This window comes from Poromitra crassiceps (assembly GCF_964638095.1).
Source record: "Poromitra crassiceps genome assembly, chromosome: 25".
NCBI lineage: Eukaryota > Metazoa > Chordata > Actinopteri > Beryciformes > Melamphaidae > Poromitra > Poromitra crassiceps.
The window spans coordinates 3,935,749-3,950,235 of NC_139649.1; the positions used below are offsets into that span (position 1 = coordinate 3,935,749).

The 14,487-nt window shown below is 43.5% G+C and overlaps 1 protein-coding gene across 1 annotated transcript; it reads left to right on the forward strand.

Annotated features, from left to right (window-relative positions):
• Positions 1-1,568: 1,568 nt before the first annotated feature.
• On the forward strand, positions 1,569-8,731 carry LOC310798452 (nucleolar GTP-binding protein 2-like; the record flags this gene model as incomplete). The annotated part of the gene is made up of 5 exons (XM_083660997.1): positions 1,569-1,762; positions 2,583-2,667; positions 4,244-4,338; positions 6,028-6,167; positions 8,636-8,731. The coding sequence occupies exons 1-5, from the start codon at positions 1,699-1,701 to the stop codon at positions 8,729-8,731; spliced, it is 480 nt and encodes a 159-aa protein (XP_083517123.1). The 5' UTR covers positions 1,569-1,698.
• Positions 8,732-14,487: the final 5,756 nt, after the last annotated feature.

Genomic DNA, 14,487 nt, shown 5'->3' on the forward strand with positions numbered 1-14,487 from the left:
GGCTGTTGTTTCTGGTGGACTTGGGCCATATTTTCTACCGAGTTTGCCCAAAAGGGAGGGTGGAGCGCGAATTAACGAGTGCATAGTAAGAGAGCTGTCCTTCATGTGTTCCTCTATTAACGTCTTTTCTGTCAGATGTATATATACCCCCCCTGTCTCAATGCATGTATCACTCATGGTGTTGATGACTCATAGTCACATGATTACCCGAGGGAAAATAACAATTACAGCGGGCCAAGAAATAGACAAGACATCCTCACTTGCACATTACAATAAAAAAAGAGGACTCACCCATGCTATAAATCAGATCTGAAAAGTGTAAAAAAACCGCTGCTCATGTGTTCAGCGTAGCGCAGAGCGTGGCGTCCTGTGTGAACGAAAATAGGCGCCAGGCGTGCATGAAGCAATGCCTATATGCGTAGGCATAGGCGTAGGCATAGGCGTAGGCGTGTGTGTGAACTGGCCGTTACACAGCTCACTATTAAGGCAATTATTGTCTGCATCAATGCAATTAAATAAACTACTATAATGCTTTCGCCATACCTCAGCAATATTGTGTGTACCAGATGTTCCATCTACAGCACATGGTAGAGATGTTTTACAATTATTGAGAAGTCTCACTTCTTTCCAAAAGTCAACAACACTGTTTCCAAGCAGCTTCTTTGCCATGGAGTCCGCTCTCATTGCTTGTTCATTTTTAGAGATAAAACCAATTGCGTACTTATACCACCTTGCATTAGTGAGCTTCTTATGCGACATCATTCATCAGTGATGATGAATATATGATGTCATAACTCCTGCTGAGAGAAAACAAGCTTCAACAGCCAGAAACCCCGCTGAGGCCGCTATCAGATCAATCTCAAATGATCCAAAAGTTCAGTTTCTGACTGAACTTTTATTTAAAGTCTAGTAACAAAAAGACAAACAAATATATAAACATATAGACAAGTAACAGCATGTACAAATATAGACAGAGTGTACAAATAAACATAGACAAGTAACAGCATAAACAAATATAGACAGAATATACAGATATACACAGACAGAATTGAAGTGCTACACTACTACTAAACTGAAAGGGGGAGTTGTGTGTGTGTGTGTGTGTGTGTGCGTGTGTGTGTCAGTCAGTGTGTGTGTGTGTGTGTGTGTGTGTGTGTGTGTGTGTGTGTGTGTGTGTGTGTGTGTGTGTGTGTGTGTGTGTGTGTGTGTGTGAGAGAGATGGGGTGTCTAATCAACAGATACAGCGGTCAACAAAGAGTTAGTCTGTTTTTACCTGGGTGAATTCCTGTTTTCTCTTCAATCTTGATCTTTGATATTGTGCTATCTTCGTCAATTTATTGTATCTGTAGGGCAACAATATTTGTACTAATTATGTACGGACAAGACCCACACGGGTCCTGTGCAGATATAGAGGTCCTGTGGCTGTCATCAGAGCAACGCCAGCTGGACCCTTTCTGCTCTCTGATTGGTTCTTGTCCCTGTCGCTCCTTATCCAGCTGGACCCTTCTGCTCTCTGATTGGTTCTTGTCCCTGTCGCTCCGTGATGACGTTCTTCCTGGTTGCACAGCTCATAACACGTGTGCGTGCTGCTCTCTCCGTGAGGAAGAAAACTGTAAATAAGTGTAGCTGTCGGACCCCGGCGTGTGGTTTCTGTGTATTTCTTCTTTTTGTTAAGGCTTTACCAGCTAAACAGCCAACATGGTGAAGCCACAGTTCAAGGGGAAAGGCACGATCAATCCCTCGTCGTCGAGCAGCAACCCTGGTAAGTTTGTTTACAGCTAATGCTAATTCATGCTAGTTGGGTGAACATATGCTCTGAGAAAGTAATTTCGGTGTAATTTAGTTTAACTATATCATAGTTACATGTTACAGTATCACCACACACACAACGTGTCAAACCCAACTATAAGTTACGATAACCTGATTGAAACATAAGTTTGCTTAAAGTCGAGCATGGTAAACAACCTTGAGGGAAGTGCCCGTTTCTGAAGTGTACGGGCTTGTCATTTGTCAAACCAGATTTTTTTGTGGGGCACTCAACATAGAGGCCATTTACACTACACCTGGCGCTAACATGCGTTTTCTGTGATCAGATTGCAATCAGATTGTGTTTTATCACTTGAAATGCCAGGTGTAAACACCCCCAAAATGCATTGCAGAAGGATTGCAATCTGATCGGCCAAACCACCTCCGGAGGTGGTCAGGGATGCATTGTGTACACATTGAACACAAGTGTAAATGCAATGTGTCCTCTCAATCTGGATACACCAACTGTATGCGGATTGAGAGGACAACCAATCTGATTGCAATCAGATTGCAGAAAATGCATGTTAACGGAATCAGGCTGAAGTGATCAAATACAATCTGATTGCAATCTGATGGCAGAAACCACAGTAAAATGGCCTCATACAGACATATGTAGGCCTACATGTCTGTATGATCGTAGACTTGCCCCACTACTAGTCTTGTTTACACGTGCATTTCGTTTTCAGAATGCAGAACGTGCTTTGTTTATATATGATCTGTACATTAGTTGCAAGTCAATATTAAGTGTACTGTACATACATATTTCACCTTTACAGATCGAGTCAAGGGTGCTGGTGGGAACAACATGAGGGACCGAGCCACTATCAAGCGTCTGAATATGTACAGACAGAAGCAGAGATGGTAGGCTGAGTGATGATGTGTGTGTGATGCACTGTTTGTTGCATGTTGACTGTGTTTTCCATACATAATGCAGCATGATGAGAGCGTGCTCTCAGGGGCCTTACCCTTGTATAAATAAAGGTTAAAGCAGGACTAAACCCACCCAGATTTCTGGCAAAACGGTATAGACCTTATTCGCTAACCCTGGACGGCACCATATTGTTGACATACCGTCCTGCGCGCACACAGCGCTGCAGCTGACAACTAGTAACAGCCTTATTGTCGTTTCTGTTCTATTACAAAATAGCGATGGTAATGACAGCAATAAAAAACCCACAGTTGTTATTTGTATGCTGCCGACGGCAGCCGTTAATCTGCCTGTAATAAATAAACAAAAGAACGAGGTGAACAGACTTTGCTGTGAGGAGCTGTCAGAAAGTTTCACCTGTCTCAACTAACTATCCACACACCTCTCCTGTGCTGCTGACGTATCCTCCGTCTCGCTCCCTTCACGTCTGAGGACGGTAGAGATAGAAACAAACCACGGGGACTTTATTGCTGTCATTACTACAGCCATGCCTAACGCAGGTCACCGTCCGAACACAATTGGAACGATACAGGTAACGCTAACAGCGGCTAGCTTCCTATAAACGCTGCTCTTACATAGGCTGTCACTTGAGAGCTGCTGCGTTCTGTCGACAATATGGTGGCGGTGGGCGTGCTAGTACGGTACATGAGTGACGTCAATCGAATAAGGTCTATTCTACTTTATTTGAAAACTGCAGGCAAGATGGCCACCTATACTCCCTTGTACCCTGGCAGAATTCCTAGCCCATAAACTAACATAACTTGGCCAATAAGTATGTAACATACAAAATAAAACAAACAATAATGTCTTCATTTGATGTAGAATGCAGAGGACATGTAACTGGTTCGTTAAACCAGTTACCAGTTAAATTGAATAAGTGATAAGTGACAGTAAAATATTATATATTTTTTAAATGTCATATTAGGCTCAGTAAAAACTTTCCCTCTGATAACGGGTATGTTTGTACTTACACTAGGGTTGGGCATTTTTAATCAATTTCCATAATCGAAATTCGGGAAAATTAACGATCAATTATCGATAGCGTAATAATAATTATATATATATTCTGTCTGGTAATAACGTTGCGCGTTCTCAGGCCATCTATAATGGCGATGCCACTTGAATTCACTTAAACACGTGTGCCGTTACTCACACTTTGTTGAAAATTAGGAGAGAAGTGTACGAACTGTCATAGTTATAACGGCCTCACTGAGGTCCGCCGCAGACGGCTGGGTGCATTTGTTTGTGTGCCCGGCGCATGCTTTGTTGGCACAAAGGCCCCCGCCCAGCCAGAAAACTAGAGACTATATTCAGCTCCACCTCACGTTAGTCGGCTGTGCAATGGAGTGGAGCGAGGAGGAACGAATTCCACCCAAACCTAGTCCGCAAAAAAACAACAACAAAAAACAATAATCGATCAAAATTCCACGTGATCGAATTCATTCCTCAACGATCAATTATCGATTATTGATGAACATCCCCTAACTTACACTGTTCTTCCATTGACAGCAATAACAGAGGGAAAGTCATCAAACCGTTGCAGTACCAGTCCACAGTGGCTCCGGGGACTGTAGCCAGAGTTGAACCTAACATCAAATGGTTTGGTGAGTACATTACAACCTGCGGGAGCCTTCATATTCTCTCTCTCCCCTCCCACCCCCCTCTCTGTATATGGGCAGACTGCACGCATAAACAAGTCAGTTAAATGTTGCCATGTTCATTAACAAACTTTCAGTTTTAAAGCAGCTACGAGCAAGATTTTCGATTGTTATTAAACAGTCTAAATTTAATATTGATGCATCACATCTTACCTCTAATAGTAGACGAGACCAACGCTGAGTAGTCTCGCTTGAACCCCGAGTGAATCGGCCAGTGTGGTCTTGACGATTAGTCTGTCTGCGGCCGGGGCAGATCAGGAAGTGAAATGAAACGGTTTGCGGCAGCCACTTCGGCCATAACCACAAAATAACAAAATGACTTCCAAACAAACTGTTAGAATATAACGAGAGATGTTTGCGAGAGTAGCAAGCCCCTGCATGGCGTTCTCCGTGTTTACGGTCTGTTGCTAGGCAGAGCGAAACGGTTGAAGGCAGGCAGCTGCCGTAAACCGTTTCGTTTCACTTCCGGGTTTAGCCGGCCCGCCGGAAGACAGACACAGACTCTATAATCATCAAGAGAGCAATCTCCGATTCACACGGCTTTGGTCTCAGCTACTATTATAGGTAAGATGTGATGCATCAATATTATAATTATACTGTTTAATAACAATCGAAAATCTTGCTCGTAGCTGCTTTAAGAGTTGATGTTTTATGGAAATGCATGCTCGTTCATAGATCATATATGTGTGCCCAAATTGAAATTGGACCCTAATGAAAGCTGTCTTGAGCCATATTCTTCAAGGTGTGCATGTCTGATGGTGAGCAACACTTTATTACCTTGTTTGACTTCATGTCTCTCCCAAGCAGAGATAACACATCGGGGGTGCAACCACAGTAGACTACAACACTCAAAAGCTTCTCAATGTGTGGTCCGGGGACCACCAGGGAGGTCCCCAGGAAATTGATGAATTGTGAAACTTTACAATAGAGACACTGCGTAACGCGTCATCATTCAGAAGCCACGCCCAAGACGGGGGGAAACAGAAACCCCCCCTCCAATCCTGGCATTCTCCTATGTCACGTGCACGGTTGCGTGTTGCACAAAAAGATTGTATATACGGAAGATGAACACTCCAACTTCCTTGACAGCTAGATCCACATTTTTCTTCTCGCCAATTCTCAATGGCTTCCTTGTTTTGCTCAGGAGTACAAAATAATTTTTACATTTGTTGTCTGCGCAGCCCACCACCACACAACAGCTTTTAGCTATGTTTAATTCAAGGAAATTGACGTTGGTGTGTGGGAATGAACGGAGCTTTTCCCCCGTGATGGGCGTGGCCTATGCAGTGTCTCTATGGTTTCATTTACAAGAATTTAACACAATTAAATCATGTAAAAGTATTAGTTTTGATCATAGTTTCTCTCTTATCTCTCTACTTGCAATACAAACAGTCATGGAATTCTGTACCAAATCATATCTAACAATCAAAATACTCTCAGATTTGGCTTCCAGAGAAATCGAATTGGGTCCATAGCTCAAATGTTCTCTAAATCAGGGGTCCTTGATATGAAAAGGTTGAGTCACTGATCTAACTTACCAGAGGGGAAGAGCAGAAGCAGGAACTATGGCTGACTTTGGCTGAAGTTATAAGGGATGTGACGTTCACGTTGCTTCTACGTCTCCTCTGTCCTCAGCAAACACCCGGGTGATCAAGCAGTCGTCTCTCCAGAAGTTCCAGGACGAGATGGGTGCTGTAGTGAAGGATCCGTACCGTGTGGTGATGAAACAGAGCAAACTCCCCATGTCGCTGTTGCACGATCGAGTCAAAGCCCACGTGAGTAACAAAGACAGTATAAACCAGAGTCCGACCGATACTGGATTTTGGAGGCCGATGCCGATACCGATATTAGGGAGTAAAAAAATTCCGATATCGATATATCGGCCGATATTCTTACATTATATAATACACCATTATATTACACAATTCTTTTGCAATGATCCCTCAAATATCAAACAGTTGACAAAGATAGGACTTGACATGACTTGAGATATGTAATGTAGGCAGGATATTTTACAGCTTATCAATCAACTTTATTGTCCAAAATGACATCACTGCAATGAAACGGTAAACTGAACTGGGAATTTAATAATGATAAATAACTAGAAATGCAAAAACACAAATAAAATAAATATAAAATATAACTTGAGTTAAGAAAAAACGTCAAATATACACAACATGCTGTCTATAACTTAAAAAATATATAAAAAAAAAAATAATGAATTAATTAACTATTAATTAATTATTAATTAAGAGATTAATAACCCCTGGTAACCGCCTGAGACTGATTTCTCTGTTCTATCACTTGCTGTTGTCTGTCAGATGCTCCTTATGGCTCCATGTGGCTCTCAAGACATTTTTATAGATGTTGATATGAGTGTTCGTACTAGAGGGGTGTAACGGGACGGGGGGTACCAACGGGACCCAACGGAAATCTCGCGGGATCGGGCGGTAATCACGTCGGCGTGGGCGGTCAAAAAATAAACAGCGGGTCCCGCGATTTCAGTCTCTCCTCGTGTACCGCAGAGTAAATTCATAATCGCCTCGGAGATAGACGATCTTTTGCAGTGCGGCTGTTCCTGCCTGTCAGTCTGAGAGTTGCTATGCAACCCTCGCCCCTCTCTCCTCGGACTCGGAGCGTTCGGCGAGACAGACGGGCTGCATGTGAGGAGAAGCAGGTAGGCAGCAGACTGAAACCAAAGGTTTTCCCCCCCGACATGAAACAAGGGAATAAAGTTAGAGATGGTAGCGACGAGGGCTTTTCTAGTTACACCCAGAGACATTCAACTTTTCAAACCCAGCAACTTTTCAGAACGCTGCAAGCCCGTCTGGTATTCAACCAACCCAAATTATCTCGTGTCACTCCCCTCTTCCGGGACCTTCACTGGCTTCCCATCTCGGCACGCATTAAATTCAAAACACTGGTTCTGGCCTACAGGGCAGTTACACCAGACAGCCCCTCTGTACCTACAATCTATGGTCAGGCTCCAAATCTCTCACCGTTCCCTCTGCTCCTCCACCAGTGCAGGACGCCTCGCCCCTCCTTCACTACGGGGGCTCAAAAGTCGCTCATCCCGTTCGCGACTCTTCTCGTCCCTGGCACCCCAATGGTGGAACGAGCTTCCACCTTCAGTCAGGACGGCCGAATCACTGCCGATCTTTCGGAAAAGACTAAAGACACACCTTTTCAGGCTCCATCTGGGCCCTTCTTGATCTAACTTCTTTCTCTTAAAAAAAAAAAAAAAAGTTCCTTCAGAAGTTGTAGTTGTCATAGACTGTGTTGCATAGTTGATTGCTCTATTGCTGACAAAAATGTGTTATTGTAAGTCGCTTTGGATAAAAGCATCTGCCAAATGATGTAATGTAATGAAATGAATGGCCGCGCTGGATAAGAAGATTTGACAGATTTCGGATCGCTTCATGACTCAATGAGAGGGAGATCAGGTGAACTCACTCTGGGATGGGAGATGCAGCTGACGACGTTTCAGCAGTTTAACCACCATGACTGAGGCAGATAAGAAGAAGTATGAGGCTGTTAGAGCAACAGTGTTTGATCAGGACTACATAGGTTGAGGCCACGTCTCGTCATAGACGCTGGTTTAGCTTGCTCAGCCTGGCTGGGGGCGGGGTCAGGGTGGGGTAAAACCCCCCGTTCTATCCGTTCAGCAAAGTTAGAATTTAGCCTGATAGCCCAGCCCAGGCAGACACGATCGGGGATTTAACCACCGCAGTAAACGCACGTCTGAGCAGACGTCTTGTGTTCTGCTCTAGAACCCCCAAACCTGTAGTTTAGAGCCGCAGCACCGTCTTTTGGTCAGTCAGCCCATGAGATATATCGGCGGTTTTACCCCACTCGCGCGCCAGCCGTTTAACATTTTGTGGGCGTTCCCAGACATGCGGACTGTCTCTATAGGAAAACATGATGTGATGTTTGAGAGAGCCCAACTCAATTAAGTACCGTGGAGCGGCCACACCCTGCATCCCCCAGTCCCGCGCACCCCTCTAGTTCATACCTACAAAAATCAGTTCTCTTTTTCCCTGGTGAGCATCATGTGGTGTAGATCAGAATCGTAGCAACTGTTTTCCCCCCAGTAGCTTGTTCCTCGGGGTTTTATGAGGTGAGATTCACATGAAACTGCGCCAACGTTTCAGCCAAAAGAGAGAAATCACTTCAACCTTCATTCACGTCTCGTTCTTCTGCCCCTCTGTGACCCCTGAGTGTACTGGTACCATGTTTGGCACAGGAGAACTTTGGACTTCACCACCACCCCAAACCCAAAATCATTCCAAATAACGTCCAGTTCTTGTTCTCTCTCAGCATGTTGGCTGAACTTGGCTGACTTTTTCATTCTTCTTCATTTTTTTTCTCTCTCTCTAAATGGTTCCATGTGCGTGCAAGACCTTTCAAAGAGCTTCAAGTGGCTCGAGATGAATTGGCCGCTTTCTTTTATCTCCTCACCTTCATGTCTAACTATTCAATGACAAAATGGTACCTGTTGTGAGGTATACTTTACACCTGTTGTGAGGTACTGTATACTAGGGCTGTCACTTTTCATTCGAAATTCGAATGCAACTTTGAATGTGGGGGAAGGGGTTCGTTTTCGAAATGTAATTTGAATGTTCGATTTTTTTATTTTTTTTTAATTATATATATATATTTATTTTTTATTTTTTTTATGAACCAAAATTAACCAACTGCTGCTTGCTGGTAATGTTAATCCCATGTCAGAAAAAGTCTCCAGATTTGTCGCGTTAGTCTCTTCTGAGAAAGATTGTCTCCAGGGTCTGAAAAGTTGTCTCGAGTTGGATGCAGCCAAGTTTGTGAGGCAGTGTTGTGACTGTGAGCGTCCAAGCTAACACGTCGGGCTGATGCCCGGTGGCCTGCAGTGGGTTGCACCAGCTGTGCGTAAGTTGAAACGTAAGCTAGTTTGAACGTAAAGTCTCACTAAGTCCGAGTTTACGCACTACTAAAAATATTTGGGTTGCACCAAGTGAAATAGTTATAACGTAGGCATAAGTTAGAACTTAAAATTTACACCTACGTCTTACTAGGTGTAAAGTCCTCCGTAAAATAGCAGTTGGCACGGATTGCAACTTGGCACCGTGGCGCATCGTTGTTTTGCGTCCGCAACGCGCTCTCCGTGATAAATTACACCCTTTGATATTTATGACTCACGCTTTTGTTTCCCACAAGCTGCAGCACTGCATACAAATTAAAATAACCGCAACAATTTAGTGAGGCAGGATGGTGTTATAGCCTACAATACTGATGAAGAGCTCACAGATAAACGTTAACAGTAATATGAACCTAAACGAACGTTACTCAATAACGTTCTCATTTGATTAGTGTTGATGAAATATGAAAGCACTAATTTGCGGTGGGCAACATGTCCTGTTTTCACTCCACTTAAACAACCGTAAATAAACACCGTTTCCACCGTGCTTTTCACTGATTGGTCACAGATACTGTACACGTCATTGTCTGCGACACTATTTTGGTTAGTATGGACTTTAGGGTCTACTAGTTAAGATGTACCTTACGTCTCCGTGGTGCAACCAAACAAAGACACAACTTTAGTGTCAAACTAACTAGTTTGAACGTAGCAGTTAGTGTGGACTTTACACCCTAACTTAAGACAGAACTTACGTTCAGCTGGTGCAACAGGCTGCTGGACTGGATTTTTTTTTTTTTTTTTTTTTTTTTTTTAATTAACCAAAAAACTTCGAATATATTCGAACGAATTTCGGGCAATTAAAGTTCGTTCAAATTTTATTTTGGGAAAAAGTGACAGCCCTACTGTATACTTTACATCAGAAAAGTAAATTTAAAGAGGTTTTCAAAGTGGGATGCGGGCCTCCCCAGGGGCGCTCCAAGCAGTTTCAGGGGAGGCTCAGGTCAAGTCTTCCATTACTTCATTTTCAAAGACCCCGTAGTTAAAGCCTCCCCAGTCTTGATGCCAGAAATAAATATGCCGCTACATGCTCTAAACTTTAAAGTTCATTAAAAGATGATTTTTGAGTGAATTATCATCTTAATTGTCTTTATTTTTAGTTGGCACATGCTTAAAACAACTTGAAGCTAAATTTAGAAGCTGATGATAACTAAATCAGAGCGATTGAGTAATTGTGCGATAAGCTGCAATTTATGATCCGATTAGTGGACTAATCGTTAAAATAATCGGTGACTGGTCGACTATCAAAATAATCGTTTGTGGCAGCCCTGGAATACCAAAATGCATTGGAAGTTGGAAACCATAATTAATGTTTTGGTACACCTGTGTTTATCCTGCCTTTGGGACACAAAATGGCCACTGTGAAAAGGGTCTATAAAGCGATGAACTTGAAGTTGAAAAAGTGTAAGTTCTTGGAATCTTCTATCACCCCTGAAGGAGACATCAAGATAAGAATAGGACAGGCCAGGAGCATTGGCAGCAAACCTGATGGAAGTGTGGAAATCACAAGATCTAAGCCTGAGCTTGAGCAATTATGCAAACTAAATCAAACGGTAATGTCTAAGAATGCAAAGAAATGTAACTGGCTCGTTAAAACACGCATTCCAGGAATATTATTTACATTTATAACGATAATGGCGCGCGCCTCCGAGCCTGAGCCTCCCTGGCTGTCAGGGGTCGTCTCTCGGAGATTCCAGGCGGGCGGGCAGCACCCATGCATCGGATTGTCCGCTCGCGCCGCACGAAGCAGCCTGGCTGCCTGGTACTCCGCGGATCCCACTCGCGTAGCACGACAACACGCTGAATCCCACCCGATTTGGGGGTGGAACACTCCAGGATTGGCCGATGCCAAAGCCAGTCGACAGAATTGTCAAATCAAATCATTGACACCGTATATGGTCCGCCTCTCAATTTGTTTTCAGTCTGAAACGGACTCAGATGCGCGTGACGAACGGGTTCACCTCGACTTTAAGGCAGGCAGACGAAAGGATGATTGAGGTCTTAGAGCTGTGGCTGTGGAGACGAGTACTGAGAGTCAGTTGGAACGAGAGACGACATTTTTAAAAAACAGCTAAAAACGCATCTTTTCAGTTTGGCTTTTACTTAGCCTCTTGTTTTTCAATGTTTATTACTTGTGTTGCATGTGATTCATTCATTTCTGTATGATTCACTGTTGTTGATAAATTGCTGATTCATTGTTTTAACTGTATTTGATGATGTGAACTGTGAAGCACTTTGTGACCTTGTTCTGTGAAAGGTGCTATATAAATAAATTTTACTTACCGTAAATTCCGGACTATAAGGCGCACCGGTCTATAAGCCGCACCTTCAAAGGTGACTATTTTTTTCTTCTATAAGCCGCACCGGTCTATAAGCCGCGGGTGTTTTGATGTTTAATTACCATATGTAAGGCTTCGTGCACAGAGGGGATTGTCGGGAAAGAGATGGCTGTTTGGGGAAGCTCCCATTTATTAACATTTCAACAAAACAAAAGTCAGGTCACTAATCCCCAGACAAAATCACACATTGTGGTATTTTTTGTTTTTTTTACAGTACACACAGTGTCCGCGGTGTGGTGAAAAGAGGGCAAGAGAGGAAATTAAAACAGAAGTGGATTTATAGTTAGAAAGAGTGCTAAAGAAGAGAGAATTCCGTTTTTTATTTTTTTATTTTAGTTACTCACAGTACTATTGACCAGTCCAACTCAAAAGATATTCGGCAGTTTCACTTTGAGCTCTTGTTCCGCCGCTGTCCATCAATGGTTATGACGAGTCTCGCTGGGTACAGTACGCCAAAGCGATATCCATTGACTCGATGATGCTGTTGTATGTTGCGCGTTTCTGTTGCACCAACGCGGAGAGGTCCTGCCGGACGAAAAAGCGCGTACCCTCCCAGGTGAGGGGCTTCTTCCCCGCAGCCTGGAGGATGAGTTGACGGTCGGGCCAGCGGAGTAGGCAGATGAAGATGGCCCTCGGTGGCAGGCCGGGGTCTGGACGTGGCCGAGGCGCCCGGTGTGCCCTGTCCACCTCTGGTGGTTTCTCGCCTTCCTTCAGGTCCAGGATGTAACACAGGATTTTGCCACGAAAGCGTCCATGTCACCAATCTCAGCTCCCTCTTTTACATTGATCAGGCGAATGTTATTTCTTTTACTCCTGCTGATTAAGTCATCAACCTGCGTGTGCAGGGTTTCGATTTTGCATTTTATCCATTTTCGGACTCACTGTGTTGTTTTTGTCCTCCAGTGCGCGGATGCGCTTTTCCGCATTATAAACTCTGTTCACGGTTGCCTTAGTTTCTTTAGTGAGTGAGTGGATGGACTTCTGCACGTTTTCAAACTTGTTTTCAAGCTGCTCAAAACCTCTGAGCGATGTCGGACTTAATCGATAGTGTTTCACGGAGTAAAAGTTTAGCCCAAGCGGTGTATCTCCAGCCTCCAGCAGGTGAGTCATTTCCTCATTCATGGCGTGATTGCTTCGTCTTTTTCTTTCTGCTTACCTGTGTTGTGTTATGTTATGTTATGTTGTTAAAAGAGGGCAAGAGAGGAAATTAAAACAGAAGTGGATTTATAGTTAGAAAGAGTGCTAAAAAAGAGAGATTTTTTTTTTTTTTTGGAAAAAATCCATAGATAAGACGCACCGTTATATAAGCCGCAGGGGGCAAAAAAGGCCAAAAAACGGGAAAAAAGCCGCGGCTTATAGTCCGGAATTTACGGTACTTACTTACAAATGACTGGGTGAGGGCGAAAGTGGGAATAACTGTAGAGCAAGGAATGCTGGAGGAAGTAAAGAAGAGGAAGCTGAGAAGATATGACCAGAAGAAAAGACGAGGTGACCGCTTAGTGCAACAATAGAGGGAGAGGTGTGAAGGAAGGACATCAGAGACTGGAGAGGAGATCTGGAATCTGTAAGAAAGGCTGCCATCGAAAGGAACGCCCACGGCCCATCATAGGGCTAACGCAAACTGAACTGAACTGTTATCCTGCCTTTGGGACACAGATTGGCCACTGTGAAAAGGGTCTATAAAGCATTTTCTTTCTTTTTTTTGGCTTTGCCACAAGTGCCCCCTTTTCCACTCACCACTGTGACCTGTATGAACTGGTGGACTGGCCCTCCCTTCACACCAGGCGGCTTCAACACTGGCTTCAACTAGTGTACAAGTCCATTCTCGGCATGTGTCCACAGTACCTCTCATCCCTCCTGCATATTTCCAACAGCAATTAACCGTCTAAGATCCACCAACTTCATCATGCTCTCCATCCCAAAAGCCTGCACTGTCTTTGGCCGTAACTCCTTTCGCTTTGCCGCAGCAAATGACTGGAACACACTTCAAAACACACTCAAACTCACAGCTCTCATATCTCTCAACATGTTCAAACCCACTCAAACTCACAGCTCTCATATCTCTCAACATGTTCAAACACACCCAAACAGCTCGTAGTCGACCGCTGCACCTGCCGTTAGGACTCTCCCTCCCTCTCTCCCCCTATAGTCCCATCATTCATTCCCAGCAACCCCCCTCCTTCTGCATCTTGTTGATTGAATGTTGTTGTTTGCTTCCTGATTTTACTTCTGTCTTGTCGTTATTTACTATACGTATTAGGGATGTTCATCAATTATCGAAAATCGATAATCGATCGTTAAGGATTGGAATCGATCCTGTGGCATTTGGATCGATTTTTTAATTATTAATTTTTTTTTTTTTTTTTTTGGACTAGGTTTGGGTGGAATTCGTTCCTCCTCGCCCCACTCCATTGCACAGCCGACTAACGTGAGGTGGAGCTTCATATAGTCTCTAGTTTTCTGGCTGGGCACAGGCCTTTGTGCCAACAAAACTGTTTTAAACATGGGAAATTCACACCGGCATGCGCCGGGGACAGCAGTGTTGGAGAGGAGACACATTGAAATAAAGAGTTCATTGAGGAGAACACGTTGTCTTTCGTATTTTCTGCCATAGGCATTAATTTTGTAAAAAAAAAAAAAAAAAAGTTTGAAAATATTGAAAATTTTCTAAGTATTAATAAAATCGATGATCGATAATTGATCGTTCATTTTCACCGATTATCGATTTTGGAAAATTTTCTAAATGAACATCCCTAATACGTATTTTATATGTGTTGCCTTGTGCTGACCTGATGTACTGTTTGT